Below are 24728 nucleotides of genomic sequence, written 5' to 3' on the forward strand. Positions count from 1 at the left end.
GGCCTTCTTTTGATCCTCATCCACTTCTTCATCCTTCCTTTCACATTCTTCATTCATCCACTGGATGGAAACACTGATGGAAGCATCCACTGACATTTCCATGTTGTTGTTATAATGTAAAGCATGACTTGCTTTCTCCAGAACCACACTTCTGTTTATGACTTTCTCTTCCCCCCGAAATACCAGTATCTCTTAAAGCCATTGTGATATTTTCTGCTACTGGAAAGGAAAAACAAAAACAAAAACAAAAACAAAACAAAAAAAAATTAAGAAAAGCTAGAGTTACTTGAAAAACACAAAAATCCTGGTTTTACAAAACTGATCATTTTTCTGCAGTCTTTTTTCACTAGATTTCTCTCTCTCTACTTTTAAAGGGGCCCAGAAGTGGAGATGACACTGGAGCGTGCAGTGAACATACTGAAGAGTGAAAATACACAGTCCAGCCCCAGAATCCTTGCTGCAGTGACTTTCATACAGCATGAGTGCTTCCAAAAAGCAGATGCCAGGAGAAAAGTAAGTAATTACTTTTTGCCAGTTACAATCAGGTAGAGAAAATTAAGGTTCTATATTTTACAGCACTGTGGGCCAACATGCAAAGAAAGAAGGCAGTCCAAGTAACCTTATAGGATACTGATGTTAGATATTTTCCCTAAAATGCATTTATGTCTTTTGTTGCAGTTTCTTTTCAACCCACTCAGTGTATACCCATTCAGTTTTCTCTTTTTCAGGCCAAATGAATTAATTCTTTCAGCCTTTATAATCATGGAGTCTGAAATTTTTCTCAGTATAGTTGCTTCTGTTTCTCATTTTTGTCTTGCATGCAGAAATATCCCAAAAAAGAAAATTCTGAGTATGGTACAAATTTATCCAAGCTTCAGGGTTTGTTAGGAGTGTACAAATATGTTTAAGAAGTACATGGATTAGCAAAAATGTTAAGGGCTCCCTGGAAGTGTGCACATGAATTAGTTCATTGCTTAGATTAACCAAGTCTCTTACAAGAAACTTGTTAAGTCTTTTACAAGTTTTTTGAAAGGGTATATTAAAAATATTCTCTTCTTCCTTTTCTTGAAGTGTCACTACTGAACACAAATATGTTCAGAGCTCCTGCTGAACAATTCTGTACACTAAAGTGTAAGGCAATAATTTATTTTAATCATTAGAAAACATTCTTACATCTACTTTGGTTTGTTATGTGCTCAGTCATCCCAGCCTTGCCTCCATAATCCTATGCATGCAGTCCAGTTCAGTGACAGCCAAACATCTCTCAATCCTTTTGACTTGGTTTAGGGCATGCCAGAGTCAGTTTTGGGAGAAAATAACAGTACAGGTGGCAACCTTAACTTCAAACTGAGGACAGATCTTCAGGACTGAATCTCCGAAAGTGGGTTATTGTTCAGAACTCTCTCAGGCAGCTTCCCAGAAAAACAGGTGGCTGAGTAGTGTTCAGATTGGAGCAGTCAGCCTGAAGCCACCTTCTATTTTCCTGTCTATGCCACATATCCTATAATGAGCTTTTTTCTGCTTGGTGCCCACCAGAGTTTGTCATGTTGGCATCATCTTGTGTCCCCTTTTTAGCCTTTCCACCTGCACTCTTTGTCTATTGTTCCCTGATATTTGGGAGCTTGTTGATCTAGTGGTTCTTCTGTTTCTGTGAACTTGTCTCAGTATTTTGGTGAATTTTGTCTACTGATGAAAATTTAGAACGACCAGTCAATAGCTTTTGTAAATTCTCAGCAAATTAGGTTGAAATAGCACTCATTTTATAAGAGCTATAAATGCCTTAAAATTCCTGACAGACAAAATCTGCATAAGTATTTTCAAAAACCAAACAAATACAGTGTTGGTGTCAAAAGGGCTGATCTACTGCAATAGAACAGGCTGATGTGCCTTCAGCATGTTCTATGCACCACTGCTCTCAGGATATATTTTCCTGTATTCCATTCTGCTGGCATTTAGGTGATTGCTGTCTGATTGCAGGGGAAATCAGGTCAGCAGAGCAGGATAAAGAAACTGTGCCTTTTGTACAGGTGGGTCAGAGGAGAGGCTGTCAGGCTGTGTAGTTTACTCCATGAAGGACAAAAGGCTTTGTTACATTTCATTTCTTCCTGTTGCCAGTGCCTGCTGGTGGCATCGAATTCTTTTTATCATTAAACTCTGGACTGTTGAAGACACTTGTGTCAGATTTCTGAGTCTTTCATGTGCTGTTGATTCTGCACAAGGGTGAGTTTGTCCACAAAACCGTGTGATATTTTAAGATGCTGGAGGAGACCATTGGCAATTTTAATGTAAGGTAATGTAAGGTACTTTCCATAGTAAATTCATTCCTGAGTCAGCTCAGGCTTGCTTGTGTCATATCACAGTCCGTGTGGGATTCCTCATTCACCACAACAAACTATTTGTTTCCATATAGCTACTGTAAAATAACATCTTTTGCATCCTTTATTCATTTGGGGCCAAAACCTCATCTTCTGAAGATTTAAACACTGAAAGGTAGTCTGCTAAATGTGGGTAGTTTGGTAACTAACTGGACAGCAGTGGTTAATGTTCTACATTTTGATGCTTACTTTTACTGGTTTTCCTCTGTGTGACACATTTAAGAACTGTTAAGTCTTTGATACACTTTCAATACATGCATTGGGAAAAATGCTGTCTTCTCATCAGGCTGGTTGCTGAGGAAAAAAAAAAACCCAAACTGTTTACAAGTGTTCCAGAATTAAATCTCAAATACTCATTTCACCAACATGGAAGCTAAACAGCAGAGTGATTAAATGTCTTGTCAGAGAGTACAAATCTGTGGTAGAGCTGGGAGAGATTTAGTATCATGCTCTGACATTAATTATGAAAACATGCTGCCTCCCTTAGTTGTGGGTTTTAAGTATTAGTCATGCAAAAGCCCAGAAGTTAATAGTCATGTCCAGATGAATAATGATCTACGCTTCAAGTCTCTCAAATAGGAGCAAATGAAAGGGGTCCCTATAACTATGTAAAAGCTTGCTGGGGCAGAGGGAGAGTGGAGTTTGTCACTTACAGCATCTGACTATTCTCTGCTGTGGTTTGTTTTACTCACAGGTTTTCTCACTTGGTGGTATCCCCAGACTTTTACAGCTCCTGGAGGTTCAGAATGAGGACATTCAGCGGGCAGCCTGTGGTGCTCTGAGAAACTTGGTGTTTGAGGACAATGACAACAAACTGGAAGTGTCAGAGCAGAAAGGGATCCCACTCCTGCTCCGCCTGCTCCAGCACACCAGGGATATAGAGACTAAGAAGCAAATCACAGGTAGTGTTTTCTCTGCAGTCAAGCATGAAGTGCTTTAAGTAGTGCAAGAGCTTTCAGGGAGAGGCACATGATTGTTTACTTAGGCATGTATTTAGTGACTAAATACAAAACCATTGTCACTTACACTAAGCAATTCCCGTAGGGTAAAATTCCAAGGTCCTTACCCAAGACCATTCTTTCAGTCAATAACAAGAGATAAGGAGCTGCAACTTCCCCTCCTAAAGCTCCTTCAGAAATTACGTGAGTCTGCTTGCAGCAAGAGCGAGCCTTAAGTCCCTGATAGTCCATAAAAGAAAGTCAGGATCCCCAGAGGGGACTGGGACCACAATTAATGCCTGCTGCTTGCACAGCTGCTCAGCCTTCATTTTTTGACTCTGTGTGACAGTGCCTACTTCCTTGTTGAGGACTGTCACCCAGAACTGTCATGTGCCATGGACAGAAAGTGGTTGTTCTATTCCCCACAAACTCCACTGCCCCAGATTCCTACTTCATCCCTGCCAGTCCCATGTGTCCATAGTGTCTCTTGGAATTCCACTGCTTGTGACCCACATTCTTTCTAATTGGGATGCAAAGGAAGAGCAGGCTTATATTTTATAAATAGAAAACATGAATAAATGAATGGGGATTTCTTTCAAGTGAACTTTAGAGACACCAGAAACAAAATCTATTAAGAGAACAGTGAGTGAAAAGATACTGAAGTTGTCAAGCAGCCCTGTCCTGAAGCAAAGACATGTTGAGACCTTCTGTAATCCTACATTCTTATAAAGTATTTGAAATATTCTGCTCCCTAAGCTGGAGAACAAAGCTGTGTATTGTTGGTTCTTTTTTTAGCTCAGTTCTGCAGCTCTGCAACATTAAAATGTTTTGAAGTTTTTCACACCCATCGGTTGCAGAACTGGGTCACACGGTAATTTACTGCAGAGTGCCTTAACTCTCAGTGGTATTACAGATCAGTGAGGGGAGCAGTGAAAATGGTGGCAATGTGGCCAGAAGCCAATGCTCTTTCCTTCCTAGCAGCTTCATAATTTCTGACAAAAATGTTGAATGTGTCTGATAACACACAGGTATATTGTGAATATTACTGGGTTCACCTTCACCAATGTGGAAATAGATAAAGGGACATCTTCTTTCAGCAATTACTTCTGTCACTGAGTATGAATATTCACTCACAAAACAAACAAGACACCAAAAAAATATTTATGCCAAGCAGGATGGTGTAGCTTGTGTAAAGCAAAATATTATGATGTGCTTTCATGCCTGTCAGTTCCAAAGGATAGCTTTAAAATACACCAGGAGAGAAGTATGTCTTGCTTTGTTGAAGACCAAATGCACAGCCAGGAGAAAATGCACTGGGTACCTTAGTGAAAATGCCACTAGGGCATACTTTTTGCCATCACTTGAACAATTCTTCCAGCTCCCCTAGCAAGCTGCAAGGAACCTACAAGGGCAAAGGGCAGTTTGGGTGAATGAATTTCACCCCTTGCATTGCCTTTGACTTCGTACAGAACTAGTGCAATATCATATCCACGTATGCAATCTCTCTGAAGTGTGCACTTCCAGGGAAAGGTTAATGTGCAAGATTTGGATTTACACCAGCCAGCACCAGAAGGCTATTTGTCTTTCCACATCATACATTACTTGCCTACTTTGACTATAGATTAGGAGCTTCCAAATGTATGGCGTCATATTAGCTAAATGTCTTTCCCCATAAGGGATTAGTAAAATCATTCCATACCTGATAATACCTCACTGAGCTGCAGTGAAAGACTCCTGGCCAAGGACTGAAAGCATGCAATGTTAATTAATAAAGATGTCTAAGCTCATCAGAGGGAAGTTTTTTGTTTCTACTCCTGTGTGGGTGCCAAAGAACTCCATCTGACAAAAGTACATGAAGATAAGGAAGTTTTAGGACAGAAGGAAGTTAAAACTCTAAGACAGAAGTTTTCTGATAGTATACTTCATTACCTGTCAGAAATATAGCATTTGTGCACATGAGATAAGTAAATCTCAGCCTTAGAAGCTTATCTTTAAAGGTCACTGGTTTATTAGGACCATCAGTGTTAATACAGACAACCACTTGCCTAACATTAATCCATATTTTATCATATGTTCTCAAAGAATACTTTGATGGCCTGTATTTTCTTCAAGACCCAGGCTTAGGAATACAGACTGAGTCATGCACTGTGCCTTGTACTGTGCTGTGGAAAGACTGAGAGCAACCAGAGTGTGTGGAGATAAATGCTGATTACAGCATGTGCTGTGACTGCCACACAGTCTGTGAACACACAAAAAAAACCAAACCCCTGCCTCCACCAAAGCAGCTTTGTGCTGATGACGGGGCTTTGAGAGCTGCTGTGGACTTGTCTGCCTAATGCCCCCATGCAGAAAAGAGCTGCCCAGTTTCTCTGCAATTTCTGTGCTCATATGATCTCTTCACAGGGGGAATCAGACCTGCCCAAGGTCACTGAATTTGACTGAATTTGCTAGCTTCCCAAAAGCATTGATACTGATAAAGTAAACAGAGGCTTAGTCCTTTCTTTGGCATACAAGCTGCTTAGGAATCTCTTAGGAAAGGAGTGAAGTTTCTCCTAAACTGTAGGAGAAGATGTCATTTGGACAGAGCACAGGACCTAAGACAGGATTGGAGTTTCATAGTAAATGGAGAGCACACTGAGGAAAGTAAAATGGCTGTGGAATGAAAGAACCAAAAGATTTCAGCTTTTGAAGGTAAGCCAGATGAGCCTCCAGGGAGTAGCTAACCTCCTGATCTTGTTATCATCCAGCATAAATATAAGAAATGAAAGAAAATCTTTCCTGCGGGGAAGATTACAGCACAAGCAGAACTGTCATTAAAATACACGTAAATTTCAAAGGAGACCCCACCCATTTTTCCAAATAACCATCTAAGGGAAAACCATGCTCCTAAAAATATACCATAGGTGCAAGGAAACAATCCACTCCTAAAAACATTTAAGGATTTTCTAAAGTGCACAAATTCATCCACACCCAGAATACCACTGAGAGGTTCCTTCTGATCCCAGAGAGACAGTGTCTGTGGGAAAAGGTAGGGTTTTGTCTGAAAATTTACAGTGAGAGCACTATCTCTTCAAATTCTCTTCAGACAATTCTAAATATCTGCCTGTAATTCCAAATGTATTCGTTCTTTTGAAAAGTATATTCTGTCCTTGTGCCATTCCTTGCATTTGTGCCCTTCTGTCTTAACCTGCTCCTCTTACCAGTGCCCTTTGGACTGCTTGTCTGATTTCCTGGAAGCCTTACCTATCCTTCAGCAAAGTACATTCTTCCTTTTATCCCCTGGCTCAGAGGCTGAAGAGCTGATCCCATAAGAAGGAATGGGCCGCTTCTGGCTGGCTTTTGTTTTGATTTTTCTGTTGCTCACAATACCTGAAATTAAATTCAAAGTGTAAGGAGATACAAAAGAAACATTTTTTTGTTGTTGTTGTTGTGAGCTGATGAAAGGAACATTCACTAATACTCTGCCAGTGTGTGGAGGAGGAGGTCTGTGAAATTTAGAGCAGCAACCAGAGGAACAATGAATGTCTTTGTAGTGAAAAGCAGAAATACGTGTCATTTTCCAAGGGAAGAGTACTTTAAAAAGAATTGTTGTCTGTTGGAATAGAACATAATGGAACCTGATAAGTTCTACAAGATTATATTTGAAATTTGTCTTGGAGATTGTGAATAGACCAGGTTTGTAGCATTACTTAATGATTTGTTTAGTGACTAACATCTGGACAGTAGCAACCAACCTGTGTTCACAGCTTTTCTTCTTATGAGAAACTTTCTATCAAGTGTTAGAGAAACTTGGTAATGGGCATCTCCTGTCTTCCAGCAGATTCCCTGTAAACTCTCTGCACCTCTCATCTCTCCCTTTTGTGTGTTTGTTTTCCCTTAGCTTGTGCTGCTTTGGTAACAGAGAAGGTGATTGTGGCAGATGGACAGTGCAGAGCCATGGAGCACTGCACTGCTTGGCTAGGCATTGGACTGATTATGGAGAGGTTTTATTTTATTCACATGGATAACTGTGCCCCCTTTTTTTTTTTTTCTGTTTCCATATCAGCCCTGGATCAGGGCTGGTGAACACTTACTCCCTTCTGCTTCTCTTCAGATTATCTGTGCCAGTCAGGCTCTTCACTCACTGACATCAAGGGGCATGAGATTAAGTCTTTCAAAGTGCAGAGGAGTCTTTCTGCTTCTCTGATTTTATTGTGGATATTACAGGTTTGTTGTGGAATCTGTCCTCCAATGACCAGCTGAAGAACCTGTTGGTTAGAGAAGCCCTGCAGACGCTGACTGAAGCTGTCCTCATCCCCTACTCAGGCTGGCCAGACAGAGATTACCCAAAATCAAGTGTTCTACCTGACCCTGATATCTTCTACAATGCCACAGGATGCCTGAGGTGAGCACCACATCTACAACTACCTAAAGCAATAGTGATGACAAAACAGGCCAGCACAATTATTCTTGGATAAATACACAGAGTTCATCTCAAGCCACAGTCACTTCTCAACTCGTGAACAGATGACTTAGAAAGGGGACATGGTACCTACAAGCACATAGAAGTGTTCTGTTTCCAGCTGCATCCAAAGGTGCTTGTTTGAACACAACATAATCTGTGCCTAAACTGATTAGAAAGTGATTCAACTTAAATTAGGGAGAAGCCATTTTTAAAACCAGAGAAAGCCCTCTCCAGCCTTTTGCACAAGTTCAAGCAAGCTGCAGCCATGAGGTGGAGGAATAGATTTATAGTTGTGTATTTAGTACTGCAATCTGCTAATAGACTTGTGGACGCCGTAGCAGTTACTGTAGACCAGCACCAAAGGCCTCAGTGAACACACTCCTAAATGGTTGAAGTATAAAAGTCACATCTTCAATAAAAACACCTTTAAGAGTCTATAAAATGGGGACCCTTTGTGAGTTCAAAGTCATTGCACATTAAGTAAGTTTACACATTTAAAAAAGCACAAAAGGACATCGTCTGAACTGACTAAGGAGTAATGTACGACTGCAAAGCATGGCCTGAGGTTTAAACTCCTTCCAGCACAGTACAAGGAATTAGGTTTGGAATTTGGAGGCTGGAAAGCTGCCCATTTTGCCTCACACATATCTGCTATACTGCCATGTCCTGTAGCAGAGTAGTTGTATGTGTATGGCATTGATTTTTCCTGTGCAAACAGCTCTGTTTCTGACTCGTGTGTTTCAGAAGACAAATGGATTGTAAGCTATACAAAATACTCAACAATAATACATCTTTTTCTGCATGAACTCTTGTCAGCCCACTAAATAATTAACTTCATCTCTACTTAATAATTAACTTTTTATTTACTCTGATGGCTCAAAAACAAACACAAAGAAACATTAACCACCCATAATAAAACCTCTCTAGCTAACACTTGGTGCTGTTGTCTAGGAAATAAAAGAAGTTGCCTTTTTGCATATTAATTAGTCCAAGCTGCATTTGTGCAGAAACCAGTCTGGCTGCTCCTCTCTTGGTGTTTGGACTCTGGAACTGTCTCTTCCCTGTGAGGCAGCTGATGGGGGCACAGATCATTCTCAGGGTTAGCTTGGTGTTGCTCTTCCTGAACTTGTTTCAACAGATTGACACAACTTGTTATGTGACAAGTAAGGTATAACAGTTCCTGAGTTCTTTAAAATCAAATAGATCCCTGAGTTAACCTTACTCTAGACACAAAGTCAGTGCTTGGGGCTGCTCCAGAGTTGCTGTGAGCTCTCCAATCTAATTAAAAGTCTCTAAAACTGCCCTTGGGTAGGTGCTTAAGGATACATAATCCATTTTAAAAATATGATGTCCATCTTCTAGTCCTTCTCATTTTTAAGAGCTTCAACACTGAAAATTAGAAATAGAAAAAGAAGGGCTTGAAAATTCCCAGGTAAAGATGATCTGCCACATACTTTCTAGTTCAGAATAGTTTTTAATAAGGCTCAACTATTTGTACAAGCTAAATAGCTGAGATTTTTAAGATTAATCAGTTTGTATCTCATCTTTGGATATTGACTCACCTCCCAGATTAGGTCACTAGAAGTATTCCTTCCTTATGTATTAATTACAAAAAAAATCTCTGCATCAATAAAAAGAAGAGCACACCATGGAGTAATAAAAGTGTGCACTGAGGGAATGATGTTACTTATGAAAATGTTTAAGGAGCCTACTCATTTGCCAGAATATAAATCTGTAATTAGTCTTCCCTTTTGTAATGCTAACATGTTTGTTGGGCATGTTGATAAAGTCTATAGCCTGCAGCTTCTATTAGAAGGTAAAAGTAGTACTTTGAAGTGCAATACATTATGCATAGTACTGTACTTAGTTACTGGAGAATGCCAGAACTTCTTTTCCAAAATTTCCCTACAACTGTTGACTGAAAGGGATGACCACAGCCCAAACCCAACACTAGCATCTGGTGGGGGCATATGCACTGCACCACACCACTACCAAATTATAAAGTTTCCTTCACTGTCTTTGAGAAAACAGCAGCAGGAGAAGTGAATGCACATCTATCAGATAATATTGCAGGTACTTCCAAGCACTGGAATGAGTGCATGACCAGACCAGTCCTCAGTTATTGCCAGAAGCGTTGTGAGGTCCTGAATCTCGGTGCCTGGGTCAGTGTATGCAGTCACTGATAAGGAAGTCTGACCTTAGAAGGATTCATTAATCCCCATTCTCTATGTCTGTGTTTTGTCTTAAAACCCTTTAAGAACCAAAGCTTTACAGAAACCACAGGCCACAAACATTAGGTAATAAAAAGAACCTGTGTGCACCATGGAATTCTGTACTGGAAGTTAAAATAAGTAATAGTGTTGTTTAGTTGTGAAATATAATAAAAAGCACTCTGCCTGGACCCACAGAGTAAGCCAAATCAACAGACTTCACTGGTTGCCTGACAATAAGCTGAATGAGTAAAATTGGTGTATTGAACTATCTAGAGGAGTGTTACAGACATTTGTAGACAAGTCCTGTAGGATCTTAAAGATAAAGTCACTTTTTCTTGGCCTCAAAGTCCTACACATAAAAGTTCTTCTGCCAGTTGCAGTACAAAGGATAAAAATCTTCAAGATATTTCCCCATACTCCTCTGAGGAGTATGGATAAGAAAGGATAAGATCCCAGCAGCATGCAGAATGCATGGCTTTGAATATTATTTATATACATAAGTGAACCAACCTCTGGCATGACTTGTTCTCTGAAAAGAAGGCTTAGTGGAAAGCAGTTTGTATCACACCTAGAAAGTTGATAATGAACTGGTTCCATCTTGAAATACCTTTTCCCAGAACTTCAGCAATGCTGAACTTTCCCAAATTTATAACATTTTCCCCTTCAAAACATTTAATTTAAGTGCTGAAGCTGTTGTACTTCACTACAGAGCCTTCCTTTTTAACTGCCCTGTAACTGAAGCATCTTGTGCCCCTATCTATTCTAGTTTTTCAAAACTTTCTAGACAACTATTTCCAGCCTTTCTCTCTTCACCCAGATAACCTCTCTCTTCTCACCCAGTAAAATAAAAGCCATCCTTCCTTTTTCATTATTATTTTACACAGCTTGTCTGTCCCAGCTCCTGTCTGAGCTTCTTGTGAATTACACAGTGACTCACAAGGACAGTGGAAAGCTGTATTTGGAGGAAATTTTATCATTGCACTTCAGCCCAGGAGGCTGCATAAACATCTGCTTCCATTTACTCTGGAGAGAAGTGAAGCCAGAGCTCTCCCTGTGTGTTGAAAAGCTTGGACTCGTAATGGCAGCTTCTAAAAGAGAATTTAAAACAAATGACTGATGGTGATAGTAAGTCTTTGAACCATAGGCCTCTTGCATAGCATTGCCGTTCCTTTAAGTTTATTTCCATCCATTCTTATCTCCTCTCGCCTCCTCTTCAGTTTATCTGCTCCCCCAATTCCTGAAAGGAATTTTGTTACTTCCAACAAGCAGCATGAAGCCTGGCAGATCTAGTTACTAAGTAGATCCCAGATACTTTTCCCTCCATGGTGAATTTTTGAACTGTGCAAGGCATGAAGGGAATGGAATTTCCCCAAACGTTGTCTGGTAGTTGAATTAAATTCACATTACCAGATTTAGCAGAATGAGTCCCAGGAGCAAAATCCTTCTTCTTATCAGTTGCATGGACCATTCACAGCAGTTCAAGAACCTTTTCCAACAGTCAGTGTATGACTCAGTGTTGGCTTAGAGGGAGTATCCCTTTCCTTTGGTGCCATTTATCAGCTAATTGAACATTTATTATCATCACTCTGTTTCTTTCAAAGTCATGCTTGGTTTTACTGTGTCCAATTTCTTTCTATTTACCTCACAACTCTGGATCACAATAATATTTCCCAACAGGAAATTAACTGATCCTTGCCACATGCCACAGGACCATGGGCAAAGAGCTATTTTGATTACAGATATAGTTGCACCATGCATGTGTGCAGGAGGGGACAGAAGCAGCAAATGCAAGTTGAGATAAATGAGGCGTGTAGACAGATACACATCAGCATCCACATCAGCAAATGGCACAGTCTGAGCATTTCACCAGGATTCACCAGCATTTCACCACAGCTGAGCATGCCAGAAGTCAGGGATGCTTCATAGGTGGGTGCTGCCAAATAGTAAGTTCTGAGTCATTTAGAGGAGAGCAGCCCCACAAGCAGCAATCTCCCGAAGGCTGCATTCTCCTCACGTTGCAAGCACTGAGTATTTCAGGGCCTCCAGGAACTCCAGTGAAGTCCAGCTCTTGGCTTTTCAGTTGTCAAGAACCTCAAATCTTAGGAAGCCAAGACAAAGTCAGTTTTGAAATTCTCTGAGCAAAATGTCTCCATTGTTTCAAAAAAACCTTTTTCATTTACATTTCTGTGACACTTCTCAGAAAGATCTAATTTTTTTAATCGATCTAATAATATTTTTATCTCCTGGAAGTTTTCAAGCTTCAGTCAGCAAACAAATTTAAGCTGTCAGCTGAGGTTTTGCCTGAAATGCTCTTCTCTGACCCTGTTCTCAGTGAGGTGGTTACAGCAGTGTTTGGATGAGTGGGAGAGCACGAGCTCTTCCCTTCCCAGTCCACATTGTCACGCTGAGGAAGCAGGGAAAGGTGGAGAAAGAAGTAACTGTGTGTGTAGAGGCATGCACACAGACGCACACTGAGCATCAACTTCTTAATGAAACAGAGCCCAGTAATTAATTTCCCTTGCAGAATAGGACAGTTAATTCTGGCTCTTCTCTGCCTCCTGAGCTATCAAAGCTCTTTACTCTCTTCATGCTGACATGGCCTCTCCTTGCACAAGCATTCAGCAGGATCAGTTGTAATAAGTTGAGGGGATTTTAGAGTATGTACTGGGACAAAACAAAACACTGCATCAGCTGAAGTGTCTTTGGCAAGGGAAATTCCACACTTATCTTTAACAGTATTTTTAGTCTGTGCGCCCCAGAAACCATTTTTGCTATGCACCAGGGGGGCTGTAGCATGGGCACTTCTGTCAGCAGAAACACAGGAAAGGGTGACATGCCTTGAACGTGACATATATAGGTAAAATTAAATTCCAAAGGGGTTTTTATAGGAGGCCATGTTGTGGGATCTGAATACTGATTCTCTGATATGTAATTCCATGAGAGAATAAATGAACTCATAAACAGAGACATCCTTAACCTCATGACCTAAAGTAAAATTGTAATTGCAGTGCTTAGTATTTAACCTGAATAAGTACTTCCCAGAGGAAAAAAAAAATTTGAAGTGAAATGGCAGTGTATAAAATGCTACATTCATTTTACAGTCATAAACCACAGGAAAGTTGAAACCATACTGGCTTTGTCATTAATAAAATTGTAAACATTGTAATTTTTAGTGGGCAAAGTAAGCATGCAAAATAAGCAACGTGAAACTATCTAAAGGAACATATCCCTCTGTGTTTTAATGGATGCTAAGATTGGGTTATATTTTATGTTATTTTAAACAAAGAAGCTTGAATGTGCAATCTTTCATCCAGCAGAGCTGCAGGAGTCAAAAAAAAAAAAAAAAAAAAAAAAAAAAGGCCTGGATTTATAATTCCATAGTTCAGACTTTGTTGAGTTGTAAAAATAATTATACCCCAAAATTGTAAGTGTTGTTTCTTCCATGTAAATCACTAGCTTGTTTAGAGCCAAGCAGCTTCAAGCAGCAAGTTTGTGTTTGGTTTTTCAAGAGTTTTTAAATCAGTTTTTAAATTCATGTATAAGTTGTACTTGGTTTACTACAAAGCACAGCAAATGTTACTTGAAGGCCAGGCAAAGAGTGGATCTTTGCATGTGAATGTAGAGATGCTGCTAAAACTCTCAGATCAAGTGCCTGTTGATGGGTCATCTTGGATCAAGAACCAGCTTGGTGTAAGTAAATTAATTCTAAAGGATATCGGTGGAAATTTTTTCATGTATATGTCCTCTGGTATTTTCACCATTCTAAATGTTAAAGTTATAACTGGAAATGGAACAGTGAAAAGAAAGTCTAAGGGTTTGGTTTTTGTTTTTTTTTTTTGACTGCTTAGAAAGGATTAACTCAACTTTGAGATGAAAATTTGAGTCAAGTTTTACCTTATCCATCCAAAGAGAGCAGTTTGTTTTCCTGGAGTATTTTTGTCTGGGAGTGAAAGTTTTATCTAGGAGAGGCTCAGATTTTCTTACACTGCTGAAGAAAATAAGCAATCAACCTGAACTTCAGTATCTTTGAGATTTAGCTGGAAAAGTTAGTCAGAAGAGCACAAAAAAATACCTTTGACTAAATCTCTTCTCCCCGACATATTTTTTCCTGCAGAAACATGAGCTCTGCCGGCCCAGAAGGAAGGAAGAAGATGAGAGAATGTGAAGGCTTGATTGATTCTCTTGTGTATTATATCCAAGGAGCTATTGCAGATCATGAGCCCAATGACAAGGTACTCTTTGACATAAAAAGTCTTTTCCTAGGAGAAAGTGCCAAGTCAACATTTTTCTGTTGTTTAGAAACCAATGTTTAGGAACAGCTGTGATGTAATTGCAAAACTTATTTCCAGGGCTTTCAAAACTGCCACTAAAGGTCAAAGCCCAGTAAGAAGCTTTTTGAAGTATTTTTATCCTGCAATCTAAAAGAATAGTATAACTTAGCACTGGGAAAGCATTTTCGGAATCACTAGAGAGAAAAGTAGAAACTTCTGTCTTTTTTGTTAAATAGTGAGATAAACAGCTTTCAGAAATGCTGAAACACAAAAGAGTCAGATGTCTTTTTGGTTGTTTCAGGGTGCTAGCTAGCTAGAAGCTTAAAAAATTAATCTGGTTACAGTCCTATATATTCAATGCTACGTACTCCTTAGGAAATGAAGAACCTAGATGCATTTGGGTGGCAAGGTGATTAAGGAGCTAGCATAATTTAGAATAGAACTAACTTTCCTGGGTTTTTTTAGGGAAAAAAAAAAAAAAAAAAAAAAAAAAAAGCTGCACTTTTTTTCCTTGCTGCCTAAGCATAAGCCAGTAACTACGAGGACATGGACACCTCCAGATGCCAGTTTCTCTCACTCTTCTTCCCTCCACTGAGTGCAGGTGAACCCTGAACACAGACTCTTGGATTAGAGGCTTGTCTTTCAGCTGGTGGAGTTGGGTGAGAAGAGAGCTGTCACGTTAGCTGCAGCCTGTGAGGCACTTCTGGTGGGCCTGCTATAACTTGTGCTGTGTAGTGGTAATTACTGCACATTTATAGCTCTGTTCTAGGATTAGTTACTTGAGCTTCCCCATCTCCCTGTATCCAGTGCCATTAGCTTCAGGGAGAATACAGCTCATTACACGTGTGTCAGTAGCTCCCTACTGCATTTTGTCTTAAAACCAATCACTCATTCCTTTTGACTTTCAAAAAAAGGAGGAACTGGTAATAAAGCTATTTCCCACTAGACTCATCACTTAGAAATTGTAGATGTGACCTTAGCCATGTTCAGGAAGGAATGTCTTGTTTTAAAAAGCATTCTACCACAGAAAAATGCTTCCTCCTCGGGGAAGATAAAAAGCTTTCCTCTTGCTGATGCTGTGGCGAGGTGGGTACGTGATCATCTTTGCTCCTAAGCTCTTAAACATTTCTTGGCACACCTCTGGCCTGTGTCAAGTAGCACTCGCCCAAACAATTCCCAGGCACAGTTGAGGAATTATGATGTCCCAGGACGGTTTCCAACAGGCACTCACCCCACTCCGAATGCAGCCCTGTGTGCCAGCTGGCCTCTGTGCTCAGGAACATCCCAGGGCATGTTCCATTTGTCAGTGTAAAGGCAGTCTGGTGGATCACTGGCATGAAGCCTGGCTCTTCAGTGAGGCATTAGAAACTCTGCAGTCAGTTACTGAAGATCCAAAAATTAACTCTCCTCCCGTGTCTATACGTGTCCCTTCGACACACACCAAAGCATTCAATTTCTATTTTCTTTTGTTATTTTAGGCCACAGAGAACTGTGTGTGCATTCTTCACAATCTTTCCTACCAGCTAGAGATAGAGCTCCCTGAGAGCTATGCCCAGAGCATATATATGCAAAGAAGAAATATTTCTAACAATGATAAAACACCAGGCTGTTTTGGAACACGGAGCAGAAAAGTAAAAGAGGTAAAGTACATGATTAGTTACGTCTCATTTGGTTAATAACTCATAGCAACCTCTGGAGAATAAGGCTGTAGACTAATTAATAGTCTGTTATTGATGTATCTGGTAGGGTGACACTTCCTTGCCTCAAAAATGCAAATTTATTGATAGTCCTTCTTGACACCAATTCTCTTTCAGCTGCTGCTGATGAAAATGACTTAGCAAACGTTTTGTTAGTTGAGGAATACTCCTCTGGATGGACTGGCCACTATCACTAAATACTGAAATTTTGCACGTTATTATTTGAGCTCAGAACTTGACAGTCTCCAAATAACCTGCCCATTGAGAGTTACAAAATGGCTAGTTCAGCTTGTGATGCATTAAGCTTAGAGGTCACTGTTTCTAAAGGCTTGATCTGTTTACATGTTTAGAAGCAGCAGGACACCCCGCTACCTGAGGAAAAGAGCAATCCCAAAGGTGTTGAATCGCTCTGGCATTCTACGCTGATTAGGATATACCTCTCCTTAATAGCAAAGAGTACCAGAAACTACACCCAGGAAGCATCCCTGGGAGCTCTTCAGAACCTCACGGCTGGCACTGGACCAGTAAGTCAGCTTTTTTCCTCTTCTTTTCATTTAGTTCTTGATATGAATGCATAGAGTTCAGGGCTGCAGTGCAACTGAGCTCAAATAACCACTGACAAGTCACCGGCTCACTGACATGGTGAAGGAAAATGAAGAACATTGAAGGGAAAGTTATAACCAGCAGTGAAGCTTTTCCTTGTCTGGCAGACAATGGGGTCTGCTTCTTCTTCCTCTGTGTAAATCTCCATGTGTGGAGTTTGCTAATTCATCACACAATGAGGGATGAGCAGATGTTAAAAGCACTGAAAAAGTTGTTTTGTGGAAGATAGTCCTGTGGAGAGAGGAGGGCTCTGACACAACAGCAGATCACTTTTGTGTGAGGAACTAGCCAAATAACACCTGGGAGAAAGAGGGTTTGAAACTTCTTTTTATATCACCTTCCTTTCCTTTTGCAACTCATATGTAGCTCTGGCTTAAAACTATTTTAAATATGCTTCAGCTGGTGCAGAGAACTGTCTGTGTGTGGCTTTTCCTGAGGCTCTGCACTCGTGGTAATGACCCAGAACTGCCTTTGCACATGTGAAAAACGAGATTCACTTGGGGTTTTTTGTAAATTTTAAGAAAAGGTTTAATAAAAGATAAGACAATGAGGAGATAAAAAAGCAAAGTACGGCCAGCCAGGTGACGTGGCACTCAGCCAAGTCCACACCCTGCTAGATCAGAGACTTTCTTTAAATACCCTTTCTATTGTTTCAATCTGTTGAATATTCATATTTTTTCCATAAACTAGTTTCCATATCCCAGGAACTGTTTTGCATGGCCCCTCCTTGGATCCATCTTTTTGGAGCATGCGTGTTTCTTGGCTGTGTCTTCATCATCACCTCCAGATTGGGCTTTGGTCCGTGCTTTCTTCAGATGGGAGATGCTGATAGCTGGTGTATCAATAGCAGTGTTCTTTACATGTTCACTGGATGTTATCCCAGCCAAACAGAGTTTAAGCATACTATATCACTGCTACCACTATGCCTAATTTTCTTTACTAACAGCAGAAATAAAAACTTATATCCTGACCACAAAGTTATTAATCACATAGGACACATCTTTGCGAAAAGCCAACTTTATAATAGGCATTTATAACACGCAGATGCCATTGGCAGTGGCCAGGACTGTGGTTCAGAAGGCACACGGCCTCCCGGGCATCCGAGCCATGCTGCACGCCGCCCACCCCGCGGTGAGGAGGACGGCGGTCTCACTGCTCAGGAACCTCTCCCGAAACACCTCCCTGCAGAACGACATAGGTGAGCACAGACTGGCAGCTTGCTCTGCCCTCTTCACGTTGAGGTTTCCTGCTTTGGAAAAAAAAAGAAACAGGCAAAAAATAAAAAAAAAATTACCCTGATCTGTGAGTTTAGATGATTTTTCATGGGATACTTGCAGCCGCTGTACAGGGCTTAAAATAAAGAGTTTCGCCTAAAAACAGTTACCACTATATTGGGTATTCCTCTTCAGATATTTCCATTGGTGTTGCTTTCAAAAATACATAATTGAAGTAAAGGTGACAGAGATTTGGAGAAGGAGTTTTTCTTCTGCTTAAAATAGGGTAAAGGAAGGTGAGTGCCGAGTTCTGTGCTGCCATAGCTGCACAATGCAAGAAATAACAGAACATCTCTAATTCTTCTGGCAAAGATCAGACTGTCTTTTATTAGACAAAAAGCTTTAGAAGTTTGCAGCTCATGCAGTTTTCCTGCAAAACTTTTTTTTGAGAATGGAAGCTATAAGATGCTATAGAAAAAATAGTTCATTCTGTTTAAATGATTTCTAAATAAAAGGCATTTCTATTCTGAGTATTCTCAGAACACAATTTATTGTGTATTTAAGACTTTTACCTACTGATAGGATAAAACGTATTCATATAATTTGTTTCCTTTTTTTGTGTTCCCACTGAGGGGAAAGGGGATATTCCAGGTATACAGATGGCTCATGGGGCAGATTAACCTCCAGAATTCCACAGAACAGTCTCCTGGGCCTTGTTTGATCCTTAGAGAACATTCCCTCTTAATGAAAATATTATAACATGTTGTTGGGCTGATTTCAAAGGGATAATCCATATGGTGTTCACAGTTACAGGTGGTGAATCCCCCTGAAAGAGAAGAAATTAAACTGATAAGAAGTTGGGATTTCATCAGGAAAATACAATGTATGAGAGTGTGGAAAAGACAGAATAGCACAAAGCTTTGGGGGGCAGGTGCTTCATCTTGCACATTAGCAGTTGTTTCCTTGCTTTATCCATAACAGAGAGACTGGGGGATTTCAGGTGGACCTTTTCTCTATCAAAAGATGTACTTTTTGATTGACTGAAAGCATGTGTGAATTCAGGTCAAATTCTAAAGGAAAACGTTTGAGAAAGCACACCGTTCTCTAGATTATAAAGGTCTAAATTTATTAAGCAAAATGAACCTACATTTATCCAAATTTACCAAGCAAAATGAACCTCCATATCAGATAGAGATAAACGTAATATAAAACATCTCTAAAAGGGAAGTGGCAGCCTGCAGTTGGCACATGCCTGGTGAGTTCAGTCCAGCACATGAGGTATTAATGGACTGTGCATGAGGCAAGTTACAGGCCAGTGTAGTGGGGATGCTGCTTAACCTGAATTGTGGGGATGTAATGCAGGTAGGAAGCCATGAGTGTGTGGGAGAATGGGAGGAAGAAGGTAAACCTGCACCTAGTCTAAGGTAAATCTGCAATGGGATTGCTTGTGTCTCTTCCAACTTGCAGCCAGAGAAGTTCTGCCAGATTTGGTGTCAGTCCTGCCCGAGTGTCTGCCTGGCTGTGACGTTGCATGTGAAACCACGGCGTCCATCTGCTACACCCTCTTCAACCTGACCCAGAGCAGCTCGCACAACGCCCGCCTGCTCCTCAGCGCCCACGGCCTGCCCAAGGTCATTGCCATCAGCATGAATGACAGGTAACAGGCTCCTCAAGCCTCACTCCTTCCCCAGGCAAAAAAACAAACTGCAGCCTCTGCCACTCGGGGAGAAAAACTGCTTCGTCTCAGAGTACAGGACAGCCCAGACAAGTGATGTGGATAGAATTGCACTGATTGGGAAATACGGAAAGATCTCTTACAACTCTCCCATTCATAGCTAAATTCACCTGGTTCCAGCATGTTAGATAACTCCTCAGAAGATAATTGCACAGCATTATCTGAATTATGATCTATATTTAGTGACTGATCATCAGATCTCATCTGTACCCAAAATATCTTTCCTGTTCATTGTAACACAGCCCTGATAAACTTGAGCAATTAAGTGCAGGGATACATTTTATAGACCTTATAGATCTGTAATTAAAAATAATATATTGGCATTTTAGAGAACTGATTCAAAATTTAATCATATTTTAATATGTAAGGACATGCAATCAATATTTACTCAAAAGATAATGCTTTATAAATAGGAATAATTATTCCATTTGCCTTGCTCTCTCTTTGCAAAATGAAAGAAGAAATCAGTCTCAGTAAAGGAGGCCTCGTGAGGCCCTAAATAGTTTAAATCCTGTCTAACTAACCACACATTTTACCTGCTGGAAAGATTCTTTCAAATGCTTGTTGTGCTGAGGGTATTTTCCTCAGCTGAAAATGCACAATATGATAGCTGCTCTAAGATGTAGGCTACAGAGCACTTGATTTCAGAAATTTGAAAAGTGAAGCAGGGAGGTATGTTTCAGTTGTAAGGACAGCTTGAAACATGCTACAGTACAGTAAAGGGTGGCAAACCACCACTTAGGAGTAAAGAGAGATAAAACAAATGCTGTGAGGTTATGTTTGCTGAAGTCTGTACGTGCACCTCGATTACGATGTGGGAATTTAAATATGTTTACTCATTCTTTTTGCAAAATGGCAGCAATATGTTCAGCAAAGCCAGCAGGGCTGCTTCAGTCCTCCTCTACTCCCTGTGGTCACACACCGATCTCCACAGTGCTTACAAAAAGGTAAGCACCAAGAAAAATAATGAGTTCTTTCAGACCTAGAACCCTTTCATTTGTCCTCTGGAGCCCTTAGCACTCCCACACATTTAAGAATCAACCTATGATAGGATTCAAGTGGTCCCTAAATTTGGGGCTCTTACTTACCTGTACTTAAGCCTGCATAAATAATGCACGGGCTTCATATTTGCTCATCTGTGTTCATGTTCTCTCCCTCTGTGGTTTTATATCTGCTGGCAGAGCTTATGAGAAGAGTTGCTTCTGCCTGCCAGAAGTGTTAGGTGGTGAGAAGTGATGCAGAGTAGGTGACCATGCACACTGGCTGAACCAGCCTGGCACAGAGGAACTAAGGTGCCAGCAAAAACAAAGGCAGGGTGAGGCAGCTTCCTGCTTTAAAACCAGAGCAGTTTTGTTCTCCTTGTTGTTTGCACAGCCTGGTAGCCCAGGTGACAGCTATTATCAGACAAAACCTATGGCCTGGGAAAGGTGTTGGCAAACATTTACTGCCATAGTCAGATTAAACAAAAAATGACCAGCATGAGTCTGCCACAAACCAGTTTGGTTTTTTGAAGCTCTGTGCCTGCTTTTTTGACACACAGCTGAGCTAACTTCCACATACCTACCTTCACCCTGCATTTCAAACTGTTTTCAAACAGTTGTATTTGCTGTTCAGAATTTGTCACTTCAAATTCCCTATAACCTAAAACTGCTCTAAGTTCTCAAGCAAGCTGTTAGCATTTATTATTCATCCGTTTCTCTTTGTAGATTATTTTGGTTGAAATTTACTCCAAAAGCATAAACTTTTAACAGTGTTGCATCACACTCAGCAGGTACTGCCCCACAAACCAGAAATCTCTGTTCAAGGATAAGGCTATTGTGGCATATAAATAGCATTTGTTGTCTCTGGTTTTTTTTTACAACTGCATTCCTGACTTTATCACACAGCAATATCCCTGATGGCATGAATTTTATGAATTTACTGGTAGTTTAGAAAAGTCTATAAGACATGTTTGTCAGACCTGATTTTCAAAAATGCTGATTATTTGCTCTTCCTATGCAAATCTGGTTCCCTAGAGGCACCAGGTATGGCACTGAAAACTTCAGAACCATCTAGTGCCTAGACACTTTTGAAACTTTAGTCTAATAAGCCACAGAAATCAATTGATCAAATAGAAATGATAAAATCCTGAGTCCTTTTGGTATCGCTCTGTGTTCCTTGTTCTGATAGGGTTAATCTCAGCTAGCTCAATCTCAGCTATTAGTCACCTAAAAGTTAGGAGCGTGTAGAGCTGAGCTAGAAGAACAGGCTCCTGGTACAGTCAGTGGGAGAGAATTCAGCAATTCCAATTCTCCTTCCGTCTCTCTTGAACTAAACTGCCTGTTCTGTCTCTGTGACTGCACAGGACTCTGCCTAGACTCCTACCATGGCTCCTTATTCAGCTTTTAGGCAGCCTTCCCACCCTTCCCTTGTCAGAATCAGCACTGGAGATAATGAATTGTTATTGTTAACGAATTCTGTTTCTTCCATTCCCAAGGCTGACTTTAAGAAGGCGGATTTCGTCAACAGCCGGACCACAAAAGCCTATAACTCACTCAAGGATTGAATCAGAGCATGATATCACAGAAGACAGAGATCATACAGCAGCTAATGTAACCATCCTCACAGGATTGGTGTTGCCATCATGAACCACAGAGTATCTCAGAACAAAGAGGCTGATTTTCTATAAAGACTTGAGTGGACAGAGAGTAGCTTTTTTTGAGTTTTTAGTCATAATCACCTTGTTGTCACTGTATGTATCCAACACAGGAATAACCAAAGATGGATTCTCCAGGATGTCTGAAGTGAAGTTTCACCCAGGTTTACCACTAGTCAGAGCTCCAGATGACTGCCTTTGCTCTATGCAGAGGAGTTTGAAATGCTGGTTGGCAGCAAATTCTTTTCAGACTGTTTTATACCAAAAGTTTTCTACAGTGGATAAGTGTCAAGTGCACTGCTCAGAATTTAGTCATTTTTCACTCTTGTTTCTTCACACAGCTAAATAAGAATCTCCAGACTCTATGAGTATGCACAAAAAGCTGTTTCATTACCTGCATTATAAAAGCACCAATGAAGTTAAAATTACTATTTTCGTATTGCTTGTTTTCATGGGCTCACTGGTTCTTAAGCCTCTCTTCTTTGAGATTTCATCAGCATCAGCCGTAAAACTGCTTTTACATAGATCATAGACCTTGCTCCTCTCATCCTCCCTCACGTGGCTGTTGCATTTTACAACTGTGTCCAGAAAGGATTTTAACTAGAACCACTGGGTTTAAGGCACTGGGTTTCAGACACTTTGGGCTGAACTTAAACTTACCTTTCTTTGCTAGTTGGTGGAGAAATTATTTGTGGGTGATTCAGTGATTATTTTAAGAAAATTGCAATTTCAAAACAATTCTATGGATAATCTATATATAATAAAGGGAGTTGAGTCTTGCCTTTATTTTTACCTAATAGACACACACAAAAGGCTGGGCTCTTTGATTAAGGAATTCATCTGATCCTGTTTCATATTCTCTTACTTGAAATGATCATCCTCCCTACAGCAATTACGTGCCATGTGACAACTTTAGGACTATGCCTGAACATGTGAGAATAGGCAACAGGAGGGAAAAAATTCCTGAGGACCTGAAGGCTCAGGTTTCCATGATATGATGCTCAAGATGGTAAAGAAGCACTAAAAAAACCCTGTCTGCTACACTGAGGAAGTCAGATTTTTCTCAAAAAAACCCAAAAACCCCACGGGTTAGATTGTCCATTAAACCAGTAGGAAATTCTTATATAAATATGGGGTTATCAGCAGACATGTTCTGGTATTACACTTCTGAATTCAGGGGAGGTGAACTGCCTTTATGGCATTGGATATTTTGTCATTGTGTTTACAAGCCCTGCTGCTCCAACAGAGCCCATCCTGTACCCTCACTGCTGAACAGCTGTTCTTGTCCAGGAGATGCAAAATCCTTGGAGTAGGGACCTCACAGGGGAGGTCACCTGGCCTCTTCATTTCAACACTCCTGGCTAAAGGTCTGGCTCCTACCAGAAACCTAGAGCCAGTAGGTTGTACCACTGCACCGTGTCCAAACATATTTCTGGATATCTGGGAGTTAAATTCTGCTGGTAGATGCACGTAGTTCTCCAAGGAGTCCCAGAAAGTCCCACATGTGCACCAGAACAGAATGTGCCCTGGGGAGGGAAGGAAACAATGCTGCTTTCCCATCACTGATCTTTTCAGAGGGCTGTTAGTTCTCCACATTTGCTTTGAATGACTCAAATCAAATGCAGTCCAGTAGGAGGTTTTAAAAATACTATTATTTTTTGTAAGATGTCATATTCAAAATACTGCAGGTCCAAAACCAACATGGGGAACAGGAACTTACAGCTCCGCATGTTGAGGGAATTGTTTTTTTAACTTTTTCAAATATGATAGAAAACAGACAATTAAAATCCAACTTTCTCTTCTAACTTGTTAAACCAAGTAACTCCGCTTGTGCCATGAAAGAATGAATACCAGGAAACCTGGACAAGTCTACCTTTCCCGCCCTAAAGAAGTGGTAGACAAAATTAATACAGAAAGAGTAAACCTGAATACAGAGTAGCATAGGAATGAAGAATTGCAGTCTAAAAGATCAAGAAGGAAGCTTTTAGAAATACTCCTGCATTTAGTTTTATTAAACTCATACGCTATTTAAGGAAAAAACAACCAACCAACCATGCTGGGTACTCCTAAATGTATGTGTACCTCTCAGTAAGATGTCCTTAAAAAAAAAAACGCAGAGGTTTGGGGTTGTTTCAATTTATGCAGTGATTTTAAAGGTCTTTTTCAATTGAAATGAATTTATGATAGTGCCCCTTTAAAATCAAAGCAGTGTTCAAAAGTCACAAAGAAGTATCTCAGACCTGGCAGCAACATGAGAAGCATGAGACACGCCTTATTACAACTGATCTCCTACTTGTATGCAATCAAAAACATTTCAGCAGGACTCAAAAGAAAACAAAGCAAAGAAATAATAAAGTGCTCTCTCTAATGCAAAAAATCTGTCTTTGGTCTCTTTGTTATTAGTGAACCTACTTGGCTGGGATGAAGCAAATGTATTTTTAAGCCTTAGCCCTTCCTTCAAAAGGGCAAACTCATTTTGAAACTAAATCTAGGTATGGAGGCTTAGACTGTTCTACAACAGGACAGTGTTATTGAAGGCAAGTTGTGTAAAGCTCCTCTTGGCATCAAAGTCCTCCTGCAAATTATTTCTTTGCCCAGTTTTG

The 24728-nt window shown here is 40.3% G+C and overlaps 1 protein-coding gene across 1 annotated transcript in view; it reads left to right on the forward strand.

The window, feature by feature from the left end:
• Nucleotides 1-24157, forward strand: part of PKP2 (plakophilin 2) — a 39038-nt gene extending 14881 nt beyond the window's left edge. The window contains exons 4-13 of the mRNA XM_066319727.1: nt 375-513; nt 3070-3277; nt 7520-7697; nt 14085-14202; nt 15720-15881; nt 16289-16462; nt 17586-17739; nt 19223-19412; nt 20350-20437; nt 21967-24157. Coding sequence (XP_066175824.1) covers nt 375-513; nt 3070-3277; nt 7520-7697; nt 14085-14202; nt 15720-15881; nt 16289-16462; nt 17586-17739; nt 19223-19412; nt 20350-20437; nt 21967-22035 — 1480 coding nt within the window. The 3' untranslated portion in view covers nt 22036-24157. The remainder of the gene's footprint in view (nt 1-374; nt 514-3069; nt 3278-7519; nt 7698-14084; nt 14203-15719; nt 15882-16288; nt 16463-17585; nt 17740-19222; nt 19413-20349; nt 20438-21966) is intronic.
• The last annotated feature ends 571 nt before the right edge of the window (nt 24158-24728 follow it).

This window comes from Sylvia atricapilla, chromosome 5 (assembly GCF_009819655.1).
Source record: "Sylvia atricapilla isolate bSylAtr1 chromosome 5, bSylAtr1.pri, whole genome shotgun sequence".
In the NCBI taxonomy this organism is placed as follows: domain Eukaryota; kingdom Metazoa; phylum Chordata; class Aves; order Passeriformes; family Sylviidae; genus Sylvia; species Sylvia atricapilla.